This window comes from Schistosoma haematobium, chromosome 4 (assembly GCF_000699445.3).
Source record: "Schistosoma haematobium chromosome 4, whole genome shotgun sequence".
NCBI classification, from domain to species: Eukaryota; Metazoa; Platyhelminthes; class Trematoda; order Strigeidida; family Schistosomatidae; genus Schistosoma; species Schistosoma haematobium.
The window spans coordinates 18412494-18433291 of NC_067199.1; the positions used below are offsets into that span (position 1 = coordinate 18412494).

General features: G+C 33.3%; 1 protein-coding gene across 2 annotated transcripts in view; it reads right to left on the bottom strand.

Moving 5' to 3' along the window:
* The window catches only part of RILPL1_2 (RILP-like protein 1), a 45567-nt gene extending 25047 nt beyond the window's left edge, over positions 1–20520 (bottom strand). Inside the window, exons 1-7 of one of the 2 annotated variants that reach the window (XM_051215872.1) lie at positions 20153–20520; positions 18242–18620; positions 16583–16736; positions 15288–15409; positions 10036–10293; positions 8451–8641; positions 6942–6971 (exon numbers count right to left, since the gene is read on the bottom strand). In XM_051215872.1, coding sequence (XP_051066416.1) covers positions 6942–6971; positions 8451–8641; positions 10036–10293; positions 15288–15409; positions 16583–16736; positions 18242–18394 — 908 coding nt within the window. In that variant the 5' untranslated portion in view covers positions 18395–18620; positions 20153–20520. Of the gene's footprint in view, positions 1–2899; positions 8642–10035; positions 10294–15287; positions 15410–16582; positions 18999–20152 lie in introns of those variants that run through there. The other variant, XM_051215873.1, reaches the window with a different exon arrangement.
* Positions 20521–20798: the final 278 nt, after the last annotated feature.

The window sequence follows — 20798 nt, forward strand, 5'->3', positions numbered from 1 at the left end:
TTACCAATTTTGACTAAATTACATTAAGTTAATCAAACTCATTCCAATTTTAAAAATTGTAATAATTCCTAAGAACAATTTCTTTTAATATTTAACTATATACAAAGTTATAACTTGAAATACTGTAAAAAAGAGTTTATATTCTGTAGGTAGAATATTCAATGTTATATTCCTAGAACTTTACAATAAGATGGAAAACAATGCAATAAAGATTCGACTTATACACTTGTGTGACATTATTCAATTAAACAAAATAAATGAGAGATTGGAAATTCAAGTATGTCTTATTGCATGATTTGAATTCATAATTTTAAATATATGAACATTAATGTAGTGGTTTATATTTGTCAAATATATAAAGAGTACCGTAAGACAATCCGTAGAAATTTTCAATAAAACAAACTGGAAAAGACTGGATATTAAACATATAAAAGTTGTAAGATGAAAGATTTTAATTAGACATCGAACTTAAAAATGAATCTTCAATGTAGACATTTCTCACAAGTAATTGGTACTACAAACACATATGTGAAAAAGTTTTCTTTAGAGGTCAACTAATCCTTACATCTTAAATCTGTCCATAAATGACATTATCAATGAGCGATAAATTGAAAGTGTTAGTTATTAACGAAAACGCTAGATATGGGTGATGATTAATCATTTAGGCCATATGGTAGCATATATGCAAAAGGTTTGAGTGGTAGAGCAGAAAGTCTTTAACAACCGACTACTCTCACTCTGGACAATATGAAACGAGAGATGGGAATTGTTTACATACTAATCTAACCATTAAGGAATGAACCGATCAATATTAGAGTACCATTGAAAACCTGAAGCCACTGAACGGTCGTTCCATCCTAGTATGGGACACTTCAGCAGTGCGCATCCACGGTCTCGCACGCGGAACTCGGATACAGAACCTTTAGTCTCGCTTGCGAATACTGAACTTTTAAACCACTGAGCAAGCAACCAGCGGTGTTCATGTCTTACTTCAACCAATCCATGGAATCGCGCGACAATTTTCCATTGTCTTCGGTGGGTAAATGCCTCACATCTGACACGGATTAGCTCCACTTGTCAAGTCTTCTCACTAGACCTTTGAGAATTACCTCTCGAAGTTAGTCACTAGTGAGCACATAGTAATTATCAGTATAGGGTTGTGGAGAATGTTGATTTTTTGATTGAGATCATGAGTCGATCGTGAATTTGTTGAAGTTAGACATTAACACCATTGGATGCCACCTCAGTGATCTAGAGGTTAAGCGTTCGCGCGCGGGACCGAAGTCCTGAGTTTGAATCCCGTCTGCAGGATCGTGGATACGCACTGCTGAGGGATCCCATACTAGGACGAAACGGCTGTTCAGTGCTTCCAGGTTTCCAATGGTGATCTAACATTGATAGATTCATGATCACAATCAAAAACTCAACAATTTCCACAACCCCGTATTGACACTAAGGAATGATTGAATGCATAGATTTCGTGTTTCGGAACAGTTATCATAGGATTTTCTACCCTGCATCTTTTATTATACTCATTAAAATCCTAAATCAGAGGAATATTAAGCATTTGCTAATGTAATTCTCTAACAAAACAGTGTTATTTATAAGCAGAATAGTAATCCATAATAAAAATTGAATGTTGCAATCACTAATCCCTTGAAGAATTTTATCACTTCATTTCAGTTTTTATCACAAGCTGAAATCAGTTAATCAACCACTGAATCCATTTTAGAACTCTTCAGGAGAGTGAAGACATGAAATCAAACACAGGATGTTCATTGCTTAAGGAGAGTACGAACACTGATTGATTTGGAACCCAAGGGACTAAATTTGTGATATCTCTTACTCATTACCTTCGATCACAGCATCCTGCTGGATCTTTGGAGAAATCACTTCGAGGACACTTTTTTTCCAAAAATATCGATAATTTCACATTATGTTTACCACATCCATCAAAAAAGTCTTATATATATTAAAAAACAAAACATTTCTACTACAATTACTGTAACGATAACATGTTTTGATTATTAATTCAAATTAAATTAATTAATATCAAAAACATATAATTCGATGTCAATAGAGTGTAAAAAAGAAGAAAAGTTTTGAGAGAGAAAAAGACAGAAATCTAAATAGTAAGGATCAGAATTCATTCTAGTGATAACTTTTTCCGTAGTCATCTTTCACACATGGTGTATTGTGGTGTGTGCTACCGACGTCGACGGATATAAATAGTATGTACCATCAATCAAAAGTTAAGTGTCTAGCGGCAGAAGGTTAAGAAGATCGAAGGAAAGAGAAAGAGAACAGTGAATTATTGCTGTGGAAATGGATGAACAGTGAATTCTGAGACGATTGATTAACATTTGTAGAAGGAACAGTTAAGTTTGAGACAATTGATTGACATTTTGCAAATGAAGTATTTACTGTATGGTTATTAGATTTTACTAAGATGTTCTGTAATTTTGTGTTTAAATACATTCCGTTGTCCCCGCTTGTGTTCTTCGTTCACTACAGTATATTGCAATTCAAATGAGAATTTTAAAAAATTCATTTTAGAGAGAGATTAATACTGAAACCAAGTTTGATTTGTAATTCAATTGTGAACTGCCTTGTTTAACAAATACAATAAACACCGTGCATACAAACATGAGGATAAAAAAAGCTTAATGAAGCGTAAAGAAAAACTACAAAATAATGTGTATCCGTTAACAGAATTCATATTAATACTATAAAAGAAACGAAACAATCAACAAACGATATCATTAATTAAAACAAATAATAGGATGATAGAAATTGAGATAAAATGTTTATTGAATAAAGATGTATAAATAAACAAAATTTATGAGATTGACGTTAAAAAAATTATGAATATTCATTAGTTTTTAAATAATCGTTAATATCCCATAGTTTATTATGATAAACGTGTACATTAACACTAAGATTATCTGATATTGATGAAAACGCGATGATAGCTAATTCATCTGACCGTTTGTCTATAGGCTGTTCATTTTGCTATGAATTAGCTGATGTCAGTTCGGATTCGTCATAGTAGTTTCCTCTTCTTCGATTCATAGAGTTTATGGGTATCTCGAAAGAAAGATGTATTGGATCTTTCTAAGGTTGTTTCTTCAGTTCTTCAATCTTTCTTTAGCTTTACATTAATCTTGGCCACAACAACGTGGTGATATGAAGCTATGTCAGTTCCTCTCTTTGTTCTCATGTCTTCCAGTGGTATTCTGCATTTTTCAGTGATGTAAATATGATCGATCTGGTTCTCTGTGGTGTGATACGGTGAAATTCATATAGTTTTGTATATCTTCATACCCGGTGTTGTCAATTCTGACTTTGGTGTTTAAGTCTTCCGTCAAAATGATCAAGTCCTTTCCTGGACACTTCTCTTCGATTGAATACAGTCTCTCATAAAACTGATATTTGTCGTCCTTGTTCATATTATTGGTGGGGTGTATAACACTGAATAACATTCATTGTAATTCGCTCCTTCTTTGTTTTGAAGAATGATTTGGTGATTCTGGATCCACGAAATTCCCATTCTACAAGTGCTTTTCGTGCTTCCTTGGATAAAATCAGAACAACTCTTTACATGAGTGGAGCATTTTCATCTTCGTGAACAAAGCACAACAGCACCTCTTCCGAATACAACCTTTCTCGTTCAGTTGATCCCAATCAACTTCATCAAAAAGTACCAACCGCACGCAGCATCAGAACTCAAGTCAAGCAGAGAAATCAACAAAAGGATCACCCTACCATACATACAAGGAATATCAGAAACAGTAACGAGACTGCTGAAAACCTTCGGGATAGGTGTGGCACACAAACCGACAAAATCACTACAATCAATCTTATGCAAACCAAAAGATGAAATAATAAAGGAAAACAAATCAAACATCATCTACAAAATAAATTGTGCCAACTGCGAAAAACACTACATCGGACAAAGCGGACGCCCCCTTCACCTGCGCCTACATGAACATCAATTAGCAGTCAAACGGCGTGATATCTCCTCACTTATATCAATACACGTGGACAACTGCGGACACTCATTCGATTGGAAAAATGTGGAAATCTTAGACAGAGGAAACTCCAAAAACACCAGAGAATTTTTAGAAGCCTGGCACTCAGGTCAATCAGCAATCAACAAGCATATTGAAATCAATCCAATTTATCAACCAATCAGAAAAATCATGCACAAACATAAGAACAAAAATCAAACAAATGGGAGACAACCAAAACAAAGAAGTAAACAATGACAAATTTAAGGTCAATAAGAACCAATCAACATCGAGGTGCACAGAACAAGCTTTGAAACACATATGGAGAAATTCAAACACTTCACTTCCATTTGAAGTTTGTGCTGATGGTGTCGTTCAGAAGAACGATGAAAGCACCACGACCAAACCATCCAGCTCAGAGAACAAAACTCCACCAAAGTTCCGAAGAATCTCCGCTTTTAACATGTGTCATAACTCTTCTGAACGAAGACATTTCAACTAATAAAATACAGTTTCAATTATTTCAATGACTTTTAGTGGCTAACTTTTCAAGTAAGGTTTTCTTCTACAGTATCGCATTGATAGTACCATCATCAACTATCCTCCTTCATCAGAAATCAAAAACATCAACAACACTAGAACGGTTACAGTTAGAGGAGTACCCATGTGACTAGTCCATGTGATTATATGCTTAACATCAATCTTACTCTCTCGGTGGTCTTAGGTCATGGGCACAAATAATCATTCGGTGGGAATTATAGTTTCATGAACACAACGAATCCCATCAACTTTCATAGGTCATGACATGTATGAACAACAGATTGATTACTGTTGTCTGTCACAATTCATTAAAACTACTATAAATATAATAAAAATAGTACAATTGTAATGTATTATTATATTGTTTTGATTAATAAAAATCTACCTAACACTCAGTTTATTTAAATTTATCAAGTCAAACCTCGGTTATGATACCAAATATAAACATCGTTATGGAAAATGTGTTTTACATAAACATTAGACCAATTAATACATCATCATAATAAGCTGTTCTAACAAGAAAAATTCATCAATACAATCCATACTCATAGTGCTAATAAAAATAATATTCATCAGTGATCACAATTTTCTGAAGGTCATACGCATCCCTAAATGAGATGTGGAAATCTGAGTTAAACGATTACAGTATTGATTACATGCTTATCATTTCGAAATGTTACTCTTATTATTAAAACAATTTTGAATAAGCAAACTCAGTTTGAAAGAGTAAAACCAACATACAATGTCACTAGAAATTTAAAACATCCAGTTCTCATGTTCACATACAAAATACCATTATCGTATCATGGGAAAACTTACCTACATTATTTTCAAATGTGAAATGAGCATTCAATGTTACGCAAAAAGTGCAGTGTTAAAGTATGGTTAGGTAACAAAATGGATGATAGGGCAATTGTTCATCAGACAGTAAGGAACAGTAATAGAAAACAAATTGTAAAAGCTCACAATGCGGTCAGTTCACACCACAGCACACAAATTCAAGGTGATTTTATCAAATCACTGATTTGTAAAATTAGTCTGAGGTTGTAACTGTAAAAGTATGGTATAAGGACGAGCTTAAAACAACCAAGACGAATTTTAGTCAGTTGTGAGGTAGTCGAAAAACAGCTTTTATACATGAATGGTTTGTGGTAAATAAGCAATAGATGATAAAATAGATAAACAGATTTTACATAATTATCGAACCTATTGAAGTTTTCTACAAATTATCTTGTCTATAAATCCAAAAAACAATGAGATTGAAATTCTAAATAGATATAGATTATCCGTCTTCTCAGACGATTATAAAGATGCAAACAGATTTCTAAGGGTCCGTACATTGTTTCTGGTTAGGGTTAGGTCACAATTAAGGATTTAGAGTTGGAATTAGATATAAGCCATTCGTTTTGAATTTAACACAAAAATTCAAACGTCGTCTTTTTGATTCTGATTGGATCATATCTATACGATAGCTTTACCCTTGTAAAAATCAATATTTTGAAATTTTCATATTAGAGACGATAACCATTCGACGACGCAAAATTAAGTGAGCACAAGCACTTCAGTACGTCTCGTATATGATACAGTGAATTACAAATTCTCCACTTACATCCATGGTAAACACATCAATTGAAAGTTGAAACTCGAGTAATCAAGCTGTTCGTGTTTCGCCTATACATCTAACAATAGATTTACTAACCCTTTTGCTCATACATCCAGGGAGTTGTGATATATTAACAAATGACAGAACGACACAAGTTGTTTGATAAATACCCATTCCAACTTAAAAGTCTTACCGTTACTTAAAAAAAGAGCTCGACACAGTACGAAAAATTGATTCACACAATAACCATAATATAAAACATATGTTAAATAAGAATGGGATGAAGATAGATTTTATTGATCTCAAAGAGATATCTCACTACACATATTCATAACAGACAGCAAAACTGCGGTTGGATCGCTACTAGCTTGTTATTTGAACCAAGACTAATGATATATTAATGTAGTAAATTGTACATTCTCTACGAATCCATCGAGAAAGTACTGGTATACTGACACCAAAACTAGATTCTATTTGTTGATCGATCTGTTATAAAAAAACTAACCCCTCCCCATACTTCCTATCCAGTTCCAATATCAGCAAGTGATAGTCAGTAAGAAAGCCGTTAGTGACATGTGTAAGATGTGATCAGGGTATTGAAGCCGGTAGTATTTTAAGATGTCACCATCACTGATTAGAACATGATCTTCACACTATGCCTAGACGAGTTGATAGATTAGTAGTGTAGAAATATATATGAAACCTAGAGAGGTAATTATAGGTCCGAAGCTTTAAAATTGGTTAAGTTAGTACCACACTGAAAATAGATTAGTGGAAGTATAACTTACCACCGTTTGACAGAGTGAGATGTAGATTTTCTGATGAATGAAGCATATTCATATAAAGAGATGAGTTATTCATGATAAATTAATTAATCAATCACAGTAAAGTTTTCTGAAGAAATGTTGTTTATTCAATTTTTGAGTCAAGCACTTGTTGTTATATCTAATCACACCTATAAAGGTTAAAAATTACAACTACACCAGTGGTGATGATTCGCAAACTAAGAAATCACATTATATACGCCGGAAAATGATCGAAATTTCTATGTATTGATACTTATTATTTTCTATTAGTTGCAGATTTTACCGAAGACCACACAGTGCACTTTATATTACTGAATAACCTTTACCAAAAGCAAGATTTCTTCTCGTATATGAAAATTATATGAAACATGAAATAACTCAGTGAGGATTAGAGTGGATAAAGGATATTATACCAACCGGTATGATATAGTTTTCTAATTATCACTGAGATGAGATTCGAGAATATGTAGGCTACTCATAGACCTGAGGAGCCAAAACAGTAGTCAATGTTAACACGAAAATCGACTGTAATTTGGACAACGTAAAGTTGAGTTAGACTAACTAAAGTATCTGTTAATTGTGTGAGAATCAGAAACGATTCTTTTCTATTGAACTGAAAACAGGTACAGCGATAGCTTGGTGGTCAAAGAACTTGAATTCCAACTAGTAAGATATAAGCTTAAACCCTGTTTTGCCTACTTCAGTTTGTGCAATCAAATAGTAACATCGGCCCTTATACAAACTATTTGCCTCAAAATCAAGTACACAAAACTTTACTTCATAAATCCGTTATACTAAAGAAAAAAACACCGTAAATTATATTGAGAATCTTTCTATATCAACCACACAAAAGAATGAATTCTTGGAATCTCCAAAGTTTTTAAATAAATAATTATTCAACGCAGAACAAATGAATACAAACAGACCTTGGAATGTAATAGAAATCATAGAGATATATTTCAAACACGCCTTTATTACTTAGTCAGTTTCTTTCGTACAGAAGTTCCACTATTAATTAATTCAGTTTAGTATTAACTATTACAAATTATAAGTAATATATATAGTACACTAAAATTGTTAAATTTAAGTGTTTTTTTTCTCGAAAAAAAGGGGAAACAGCACAAACATTTTAATATAAACTGAGTAAGAATTGTACGACCAAACTATACATTTTTATTTTCATACTTATAATGAAACATAATATAACTGGATTTAAAGTGACACTTGTCGACAAGTGGAAATAATAGTTGCACCGAAAACAAATAATTGAAAGATATCGAACACTGTGAAAGCAAGAGAGAGACTTAACAACATAATATTTATGTTACAAACCGTGCAATTTTCAAAGATATAATCGATTTCAGATCGTATAAAGTATTGAAGTATGATTGTTGAATGTGATTTAAATTACTCAGTTAGGATCTAAGTATACAACTAGTAATCAGATGTTTTTAACAATAATGGTGATAATAATAATATATGATAACGTACCCAGCTCTTTTATAAACTGATAGTTCTTCTTCAACCTCAATCAGACGTGTTTTTAATTCATTACGTTCGATTAAAACATTTCTAAGTTCTTGAAGGGTGAAATGAGGACGATTTGGATTACGACCATCAATAATCATTTTGCCTTCAGCATTAAGTTGTTTAACTAATTGTTCCTCTGTTAACTGTGGAGGCTGTTTAGAAACAAATAAAGCAGTTCATATTAGGCACACAAACAAAACAATTTAAGCAGAATAGATAAAAAGGGGTTTGCGTTTAATGGTTTCAAATCTTGTTCAATTATTACGCAACCCATCTTATCAGGGTTTTTTTAATCCCAGGATTCTCGTACAAACCTTTCATTACCTCTTAAATTAACGCACAATTTATTTTATGTCTCTGAACTTCACTCAATTATCACATCACCCATCCCCATGTTTTTTATTCTAACACTAAATGACCTCCGACCTGTTCTTGCACACATATATATAATTATTATTGATAATTTTTGTCATTCCTATTCTTTACATTCACTTACGTCAATTGTTTCACGCCATATCTTACCCCATATTGTGTTGTAAGCAGCTGATGAGAAACTACGGAATATAATGAATTCATATTATTCTGCATCTATGTTTGTTCTGGCTTTGTCTAAACTCAAAAAAATCTGTTTGTTCAGTTAAGGTGGTGAATTTCATATGAAAATAATTTTATGGTGAAAGATGGAAATTTAGCTGTAATGTGCTGCTTTCAAAACTCATCAGTTGGATGAGCGCTATAATCCCATCCGGAGCAAAACCGAACACTTATCACTTGAAATACTAAGAATGTTGATTAATAGATTATTACTGAATAAAGCTAATATCAGCGATGTTACTGTTTCTAATTCAAAGATTGCCTAACATCATTTTTTCTGCCAGAAAATAGAAAAGAATAATTTTCGGGAGAAAATTAATGAGAATTTTTAGGTGTATTGGTAAAGTCGATTCTCTCTCTGGATAGGAAGATGGTAATTAATTTTAACAGTTAATTATGATATGAACCACTTGTGAAAAACTATCAATTTAATATATCCGTAGGTAAGAATTGTATAAAATAAATAACTTTGTAGACTATAAAAACTTAACTGACCCAGTATCTTTGTGGCAATTTAATATAAGTTGTTCACTAGAATTGTTAAAGACTAATTAATCGATGATTATCAACTAAGATCAATATCGGATTATAACATTATGACTGATAGTCTGCCCTAAAGACAACTTGTATATAGCTACTGCGTTACACATTTATAAAGCCGAGAAATTGGAGGAATGTGTAAACCGCTGAGTGACAGCTCAGTGGTCATGATAATAAGTGCTCGCCCCAAGGCTCTGGGTTCGTCCCCCGGTGGAATCATGGATGATCATCGCTGACGGGTTACATACTAAGACAGGACAGTTTTCCAGTGCTTCCTAGTTCTTAGTGGTTGTATAACCAGAGTCAACCTCAACCAACGACCTTAGCAATGACAACACCCTATGATAAAAATAAACAATTGATGAGATTAATGGGGAAATCAACACATATGTAGAAAGAGAGGTTTACTTACCGGAGTCTCTGGAGATATCAATTCAGCAATCAAGGATTTCGACATATCAATACAAATAGATGATTCGGTATTATTGCTATTATTATTACTATGATGGATATGTTCTTCCATTTGTTTAATTTGCTGATCTTTTGTATTGAGTTGTGTCTCTAAAGTTAGCTTCTCTTCACGTAATTGATCTGCTTGTTGCCTACTGACAAAATGTTTACGACGTAGTGATGCATTTAGTTTGGCTAAACGTGTGGCTTGTTGTTGCATCTGACAAGAGTTAAAAAGAAACGAATATAAAGTGGTGAAAATTTGTGAAATAATGGACATATAAAAGAGTATACTAATGCATAAAGATAGAATTTTAATGAGGGACTGAAGAATTTGATGTGTTATTGGGTGTTTGAGAGTACCAGACTGATATTTATTTTATATTGGAGTTCCTTAGAGGTGAATTCTCTCTGATCTTATCGAAATTAAAATTGACTTTTAGATCTAGCAAAAATTTCGTCACTATTTAATTAGCTCATACACCTACACCATTCACTTCACATCTCATAATTAGCAGTTTCAAACTTTATTCACCTCTTTCTTTTAATTAGCACCATGGTCATTCAGAGCTGATAAGATGAAAAGCAAAAAGGAATGCTTTAGCGACTGAAGCGAGTACATGAAGAGGACCTTGTTGAGAGAATAAAAGCTTCGAGCTTCCAGGTATGATGTAAGATTATTAGTACATAACTCGCACAAACTCGAATTTTATAACCAATCTGGCATTGAAACAGTAATGCACTTGGATAAGTGTACACACTTCTAAAATTACAGAACTCTATTTCGTCTTCATTTGCCCCTAAATGCCCTGGTATGGACGAAGGTGGGGAGAGTCCGTTCTCTCTCTCTCCCGAAATGTTCTAACATGGACACGCGTATATAGCCTCTGCCAGGGGAGTCCTACTCACTGCCTTCTCGTGGCAAAGGTATTGTTTACGAAATTGAGAGGACGAAAAGCGAATGTCTGACGCTTTAATCGAGTAGGTGGACATGGAGAGTCCACCAAGGGGAGTTGGAAAACCCTGATTCCAAACCAATGGTGTACATGGGCTCCAGGATCCTGAAGGGACAAATGGCGTATGAACCAATCGTTGGTCACCGATTACCATGGGACTGCATCTCCTTACGATGCTTCACTGCCTTGTGGATCAGACATTTAGGTCGAAGGCTCTGGGTGTAGGCCCTTAAGAAAACCACCTGGTTCGGTTTGGGCACCCGGGCAGTATCACAGCCCTCACGTAAATCAAGTGAGATTAGTGTGGCACATATGTATCTGGTGCCCCCTTGTACCAGTATTTATGTGTTCAAATAAACAAATAAATAATAAATACTTCATTACTATTTACAGGAACCTACATGCGAAGATTTTTCACAAACTAATAATTAAGCATTATGGTCAAGAGAGATAGTTTCTCAAGAATATTGTTCCTTATACTTTGATGATGCAAAAAATAGAATTCCGGACACTAATTATAAAATTATTACATAGGGTAAGTTTCACCATCTACGTAGAGCATGATGAAATAGTTGAAATGTTTTTGTTAGGTTGAATTCCAGGCAAATCATGTGCTGGCTCAAGGTCGTGATCTAGGTGAGAGTGTGGGCGTCATACTGTGAGTAAGAGAATTATTCACTTATCCAAACTCAAGTATCCTGCCTAGAATGGTATATATATATATATATATATATATATATATATATATATATATACAGCTGGTTGGATCAATCTTAAGAAGCATGTAATTGTGTATGAATCTGACTGACAGATCGTAAGAATTCTTAAATACTCGTCACAATATCCTAGATATCTTCGAATATCATTGGTCTGATGGCAATGATTTAGTAAAAGCGTCCCAAATAACCAAATAACAAAAAATTAATGATTAAATCTTAAAATAAAAAGCATTAATTCATAAATTCATCAAGTGTGGTATGTTAAAACGATGCAGTGTTTGTGCATCCATTAGGAATCAAATACTATTTTGAATGAATTGGGATACAAACCTGTCATATATCACATACAAATTGATTAAATCAACTTATACTTAGTAAACAAAACCAAAGAAACTCAAGATACGCAACTGAGTTTATATTTGTGTGCCAAGACTTAAGAAATTCATTATATTTGACCGCTAATGTGCACTGACTGTACTTATGAGGAAGATATTTAATACAAATTCTGCGGACTATACAAACCTAGTTCAAGCTCAAGATTTACAGCAACAACACTTCAACTAATATGGACACGCACGCACAGTAAGAAGTTAAAGTGTAATCTTTTGCAAGAGACTCTTTTTTATCGCTATACAAGGTGATATTTATGTACGGCTAGTTTATAAATATACAGTCGGTAATTATTTTTGGAAAACATGAGGCAAGCAACATATTAAAGAAGGCAGTCCATTAAGGAAAAACGCAGGCCATTGTAGGGAAAAGTTTCGGAGAGATTAAAGTAATTTCTAATAAATTTATAGACCAACTAAAACATCAACGACGACATAAAACTAGTAAATCATTATCCATCCCAGTTCTAACTAAATATTTTGAGAACCAAGACATATAACTTGAAATATATATTCCTTTCTGGAGGTTAGAGAATTACTAGAAATAACAATACACGTAATTTAGGAACTAGTAAATTCCTTTCAACTTATTTGCTAGGTACTTGGTTTTGAGCCACGCTGCAAACGTAAAAGAGAGTGATACTACACGGTTTCCCAGACTGAAGTAGGCGGAATATTGTTCGAACCTGCGACTTGATGGCTAAGGGTCAGATGTCCTAACCATTGAGCCACCGTTCTATTTCGAAACTAATAAATAAAGGACTGGCAGTAATTAGTCATCAGATTAGTATTTTGGTCGGCAAAATGAAATGTAATATTCTCGACAAGTTGGAGTAAAATAAGCAAATAAAAAGTCATTTACAAAATGCTCATTAGCGTGTTGATATTGTTTAACATGAAAACAATAAGCAAAAAATAGAAAGGAAGGTGAATTTATATGCAGATATGAAATCTGAATTATAAGGCTAACTTATTTAGTTTGTTGTTGAAGTAAAACAGTTTGGAATAACCAGTGGGAATTGAATTTTTATATATAACTATAAAACAAGTGAGAAATCTAAAAAATGAAAAACAGAAATAGAAAATTTATGACCAAACATGAAATGAAAACAGTTAGACAACTAATGAAAACTGAAGGAGCACTTGTCAGTTAGTCATAAGTAACGTAAAACCTAGCAACTATTTGCATCAGTTCAAGTTCTTGTACCACAGCAATATACTGAGATGAAGTTACTAGGACAAATACCAGAATAGAAGAAGCAGTAACAATATCAGTCCTAGTAGAAGGAGAGCTGGACAAATGTTTTATTCTAGTCATAGGGATTAAAGTCAGGATCACTGACTTTCACAATAAGCGCCTCTATTTAACCGTTGAATAAGTATCTGGCGACAGGTAAAACTTTCGTATGTTCTCTCAATGTGACTAAAAAAATTCTTAAATCGAAAGAATCTCTAGGAATTACTAAACCCAACAAAAAACAGGAAAAGGTAGAAGTAGACGGATGAATAAAAATTATTTGAGATTAAGTCAGATAAAATGATAATTTTTAAGAAAAGACATGATAAGGATGTTTCATAAACAATACACGTATACATATAAAAATGATGAGTGAAATGAAGAACAAGAACAGATCTGAAATGCAACACGGTTTAAAATCTTTGCGTAGTATCTGTCGAATAAATATGTCAACTGAAGTTATAAAAACTACATTTTACAGAGCACATTAGTTCTAGCCTTTCGTTTTAAAATACTTTGCTTTTGTCCAAACCCACTTCATCTATCTTTGTTGTCGTTAATCAACACTTACTTGAAAGCCCCCAGACGTTAGACCCTTCAACTCTCTTATCGTTTTTGTTTTAAAAAGGCAACTCGTCCATATATATATGACATGTAGAGAATGAAATAATAGTGCATGAAATAGTATGACCACATTTAAATAGGGGAAATTCATTAAATTAATTCAGCACATAAATAGACCGGAATCTATAACTACTAACAAACTATAACTATAAATGTTATTTTCAATACTAAAGAAAAACCAGGCATAAAGAATGTATTTAGTTTGAAGAGAAATATTCAAATTGGACAGAGAAAATCACAAAATAATATTGAAACTTAGTATTCCAGAGAAGACATTGTCGAAGAAAAGAATACATTTGCACTACTATTATGAGCGATTTAGATACATGTTGTCACCCGAGATCCATAATAACAGATTATGATTTAATTAGCTACCCATTTAATCTACAAGAAATTATTAATATTTATCATCCATAGTGTTAATTAAAGTCCTTGTTTGACAAATTTATATTCTATATTTGACTTCGGAATTTTATGATTCACGAAGAAACAAACTTCGTGACACGAGCATTCATTTACTACTCCAATATTGTGATGACTAGTTTCACACCAATATTCACAAAATTAACAGATAACTATGTTATTTATTCGTAAAACACAAGGAAATCTAATATACAAGATATTTGATTTTCAAATGCAGATTAACAATTAATTATAGATTTGTGTACATAGTTTTAAGCATATTATTTGTGTAGGAGCGAGTAATAAAATAGAGCGGTTGACTAAAAGTAAAAGTAATGAGGCTTATAGTCTGTAACTCACTGATCAAAGATCGATGACATTACTTACTGAAACTGCCATCACTACTTTTAATCTTATGTACGTACACGTAGTACATTGGTATTATTGAAATCATTTAAATGTTTAACACAATTTGTTTAGAAAAATGGAAGTAATTTTTTTCATTTTTAAGTGCTTGATAACATACTTAGCATCATAACCGTAATAATCATGATAATAAATAGTTTAAAATTGGAACGGAAGAACTTGGTACGTAAATAGGTCCATTATTAGTTTATAACGACCAAATACACAAATTAAGGTTACATAATCGTATTGTAGTCATTCACAATGTTGTAAAATGAAAATTCCAGAGCAAAGTTTGAAAATATAGATCAGTGTTGACACCCGTTGATTCAGCGATCAAATTTCAAAGATAATAAGGAATCAGTTTTTAATGACTGAGTGTCCAGTAGTTTGAAGATTGGTCAATATCACAGTTTTTTAAATACAATGTTATTAAAACGTAATTAAAAAACAAGAATAATGACGAATAAGGATATACGTACCGCATCTAAATCAACATGTTTTTGAGTAAGCTGTTGACGTAATGAACGAATTAGTATTTTCTGACGGTCTATAACTTCTTTAAGGCGTATCATAAGTTGTATTTCCTCGACATTTGTAGAATCTAGAGAGTAAATAAATAAATAAGGATGCTGAACAATGGAACGAAATGGAGAACAGTAAAATCCCCTTCCTGAGTGAGTCAATCATGTGCAACGTAGAGCCTTACACACATGCGCATTCGTTCAATTTATTATACTACACAGGGAGACAAAAATATCAAAGAAGATTCTAAAGTAGTAAATAGAGTAGCAGCATCAGTAGTGGTAGAAAAGATTATGCATAGAAATAGAAAAAGGTAAATGGAGATTTCAAGACTCAGGGAAGACAGAACGAATGCACCTGGGCCATTGAGAACTATCTTGAGCCATTTCATCCAAAGTCTCTAACATTTTTAAGTATTTATAATAAGTTTAGTACAGTAAAATTTACTAAGCTAAAATATAATCACTAACATAGGATTTTTGTAAATACTAATTGCTTTTTGTTAACCTCTATCATGAGCGGATATCACTTAGAGAACTATGGAAAAGCAGAAGAAATTGGATAGTCAATCTAGAGTACAATGAAATTCAGTAGTGGGTACCAACAACTTAATAAGGAACGGGACCTAGGACCTTCAAGTTTCACAGTAAATAGTCATGTGTACTCATCATCGCTGGATCAAAGAATTGAGTTAAACGTTTTTAATACACTCTGGTTTCCAGTTATTCTTTAAATAGATTCAGTCAGTGTGCAAATATTTAAATTAATTTAAGAACGGTGTTTGTATGCACGGTCCAGACAAGCCAAGCATCACAACGACTCACTGCCATTTTATTTCATTGAAAGCAAACGAATCAGTGGATGGCACTGACAATTTAATAAAACTTCATTGAGTCCAGCAAGATATCTTACACTCAAATGAACTGTCATTATATCTTCTTTTATAGAAGAATATGTTTATAAGTGCGTTAAGTCAGGTAGATATGCGTCAAAAATTAAGGCTGAAATAATGGGATCCAAAATTTTCCGATAATTATCGTCAATATCAACTTCTAATTGGGTTTATAAATTTAGAAGGATTCTGAGATAAGTCAAAAGTTATATTAAGTTTATATTTACATAGCAAGTTTATGATGCTACAACTTAGAGGATAGTGTGAATTTTTTTTCGTAGTTAATGGCAAGTTAGAATGAAATCTATAAATACACATGTATATTATGGGTTTTTAGAAACTTTAAGGGTATGACCTTACTTGCAGAACAAGCTGGAATCGGTGAATGGTTAGTCGATGCTTCATTATCTTCAATTGCATTTTTAAGTTGTTTGTTTTCTTCTTTTAACTTCTCAATTAGTTGGGAAAGTTCCTGAACTTCAGAATGCCATGTCTCCTCAATTTGTTCCAGCTCCTCAAAGAGTAATGACAAGGAAATTTGTCTTTAATCAAATTTTAGCAATACAACTTAAAGGTTAATGATTTGATTATTCGCTATAATACTATGCAAAAGTTAATTTCTGATTACTTGAAACAAGGTGTTAAGAGCAGATTTACAGTTCCTGACACTAGAGTTGTGTATATATTAGATACCAAACGAGCAATAATTTAACGGCACTTTAACGATACTCAGAAATGCACATATACTTGTAACAAAACGAAATTTCCTGGTAAAAAGCCTTTAAGTGTCACAACATATGGAAGGCATTTAAAAAGCTACTGATACGATACGTCTTACACGACCTCACAATATAGACAGAAGCATTAAATTTCATTGAAGGAATTGTTACTTTGAAGTAACTAAGTGGGAATTCGCAGTTTAAATGACGGCATAAATCTGGTACGAATCTCGACTGGGAACCAAATATAATTTGTTATATCTCTAATAGCAAACTACACAGTTTAATAAAACAGCCAACAAATGCTTTCACTTTACCATAAATAATAACATCGGTTATCGGATTTTCAATAATTTCTCCAAAGTTCACTGTTCACTTGATTAAATAGGTAAATACGAGTTGGTTATAGCAATAGGAATATAATACCTAATCAATCTGTTGATGATAAAGATTTCATTGAGGTACATCTAACATTGTCTATGTTGTGGCATTAGTTATAACCTGGACCTTACCACGACGTAGTTCGAAATATATTAACGCAGTAATGAACGAAATAAGTGAACGGGATTAGTGGACGTCCGCAATCTCATTTCAACACTGTCTTTAATATTCGACTAGTCCCTATCTATCAAGAGAGACAGCCGAAGTGCGAAGAATATATATTCTATGGAGAGATAGAATTTCTTATATAAATAAACTTTTTAGTATTTAATAGACGTTTAACCAACTATGACTTAAAACTGATTTTACACTAAATACATGTCAAATATGAATGAAATAATTACTAGAATACAGTAGAGTTACATACTGAAATAATTAACAACAATTTATAAAAATATAATCGTGTTAACTGAGAGATTAGAACACTAGGAGATCAATAATTTTACTTTTGTTCGCTTCTTGATATCAGTTCAATATACAATAATAATACGCAGAAATCTTCATTGACATGATTTCCTAGGATTTATTCATGATGCTTTAGTAACGGCTTATTATTAAGCCTATATACACCAAATAAAAGGAAGCACGTCGAAACAACTGTAAAAAACCAACTGTGGTAGACAGTTGTTTAACAGACAGGTAGCCTATATTGCTGAGTCATGAGTTACATAAGTGAATCTCAAAGCTCATTGCCAATTATCGTGATCTATCTAACACCATATAAAGTCCAGTTATACGTACGAAATGAAATAATAAAAATATGAGAATGTAATATTCATTCTTTTGAATCACTCAGGATTTTTAAATTGCCCAATTACTTATTCATCGGCTGTAAGGATTGGAAAGAACGTAAACCTACCTTTTTATGCCTCTTTTGATCTTCTTTACGTTCCAACTTTTCAAGTTCTAACCGGTGTACGGCAGTTTGAAGGGTAATAATTTCTCTACCTTCAGACTCAAACTTTGTTGCGAAATCTTCCAATTCTTCAAGGACGCTTATCACTTTAGGCATTAAGTTGGACACTGAGTACGGCCCATATTTATCAATGATAGACTCAAATTCTTTACCAATTAAAGCAGCTATGTCGTAAACATCGAGAACAGATATAGACTGTGTAGATGGACGATCGCTTAGTGCTTCGGAGGGAAAAGTAACAAGGGTTTTATTTACACCCTCCAGGCTGAAGCGACGAGTAAGCCTGGGGGAGTTATCGGGATGGGACAACAGTTTGGATAAGCTGAATGTAACGGAAAAAAAGTGGAAGACAGCATAATTCCAATGTCAGTACTTAATTTTCCAAATTATAGTAACGTGTTTATGAGTATCAGTGAGGCATATATTTGAATTTTTGCAAAGATTTATAGGATTGTCAACTAAATTGACGCTTTCAATTAGGGAACTTTAGTTATTGTCCAAGTTCATTCCAAATTAAATTGAGCGAGAACCAACTTAATACATACAAGTTGGATAGAAAATAGGAGCATGTCGAACAATACAACTAAGATTTTGCTTATCTTAAAGAAACACATTGGTGATGAGAAATACAAATAACCTTGCAGTAAGATAACATACTTGTTTAAACACATAAACATTGGTACAAGGGGGCACCAAATACATATGCGCCACATAATAACAATGAGGCCAGTAGAGGTTAACATATGGTCTTCTATTAGTTATTTTCGATATCATACTAAGATAGTAAGCTGTACAACTTTCAATAACCCATTTAAGGCGTCTTGGAGTATCAGAAGACGCTAAACCATCATGGTTATTACTGATTTCGTGGTACCATGTTACAGAATGACCACCAGCTTGAATTCTCAACCCAGTACTACAAGTAGTGTTCCGTTTGAAAGTCATGTTGGTAAGGTATGTAAAACATGACATAGTTGTTCATGACGGTGTTCCAAGATGGGATAATTGGTGCACTCTCTCCTTCATAACCCAACACACACTAAAGTGAACAGGAATTACTGATGCGAAATTACACTGTAAACTCTACATCGATTGGGCTCCTCCGTAGAAAGATGGTAACCTTAAGAGATAATTGGGTAAACTGACTACCAGTAGTAGTCTTATAATGAAATGAAAATCAGAAATTTGTTTCGATTTCTATCCAGGACTACTGATTGTCGTGAACTCGGCTGACAGTTCACCACGATAAATGTAAGACGTTATGAATGCCTTAGGAATCAATCGAGTGACGAATCCCTTAGATTCTTTCTTTACAGTATAGCTGCGATAAAAATCAATGTAAACAAAATCTATCTCTTGGATTTATTTATCGCTCATACAGGGGGATTACGTAATCCCATACGATTGCTATAGTAATAAAAAATATGAATATCTTAGCTCTGAGTGAAAGCGCAAGCTACTAGTTGATTTCGCGAATCACACATACATCAAATGAGTATGAAAGTACATATTTGATCATATTAAGGAATCATGGAAGAGAAAATGAAGGTTTTGGAAACCTGGTAAATCCCCTAGGATTTTATATTATCGAAATACAAAAACGTCTTGGATGTTCAGACTAACGAATGGATCCAAACAGAGAATTATTTCAAAGACACATCGTAAACATAATAATACAATTTTACTACTAATTCTTCATGAATTCTCTTTAACTAATAAATTGAGACATTTATGATCCAAAAGTCTTCAAGTCATAAGTTAGGATTTGAAAACACTAAGAGATACTAGGAATATGGAACATACATTTTACGAAAGAAATATGTGACCAAACACCAGATCGAAGAACTTAGTTACCTTGATAATCTGTAACGCAACACTCCAAATGAACGCTGAATTGCTACAAGTGAATCAAATGGATTTGGACGGAATAGAAGAAGTTTTCGCTTAACGGGCTTCCATGTCTAGTATCAGTGGATCACTGATACCTTCCGGCAGGAACCTAGGTATATTAACGATAATAGAGGAAAAACGAAATTGGCAAATCATAGTAAGTTATTATCCTTAGTCCTTAAGAATAGGTCAAGTTTCCTCTCAAAGGACTCGTGGGAAGCGTTTGACTACTCTTAAGGAGTAGAAGCTGTGTCCAAGGTCCGTTCTGCTATGTTGTATCTCCAGTTTTCTGGGCGTTACCCCTAAGGTTTGTGTTGAAGCTAAACTTAAGTAGGTGTTTAAGGGGATGTCCAGAAGTGTTAAGGACACTGTAATCCATTAAAAGGTCACCTATAAGACACCTTTACTATAATGGGTAAAAGTTTAGTGAATGGAGGCGCTCTTCACAAGGCTTGAATTTGGGTCCCCGAACTGATTTCGTGCCTCGCCTTTGGATACGCTCCAGAGTGTTCTTATCCTTTTGGAGTGAGAGAGGAAATACTATTTTTCCATACTCTAAATGGGGACGCATGAAACTGTTGAAGATTATGTGAAACGTTCTCCCGTCAAA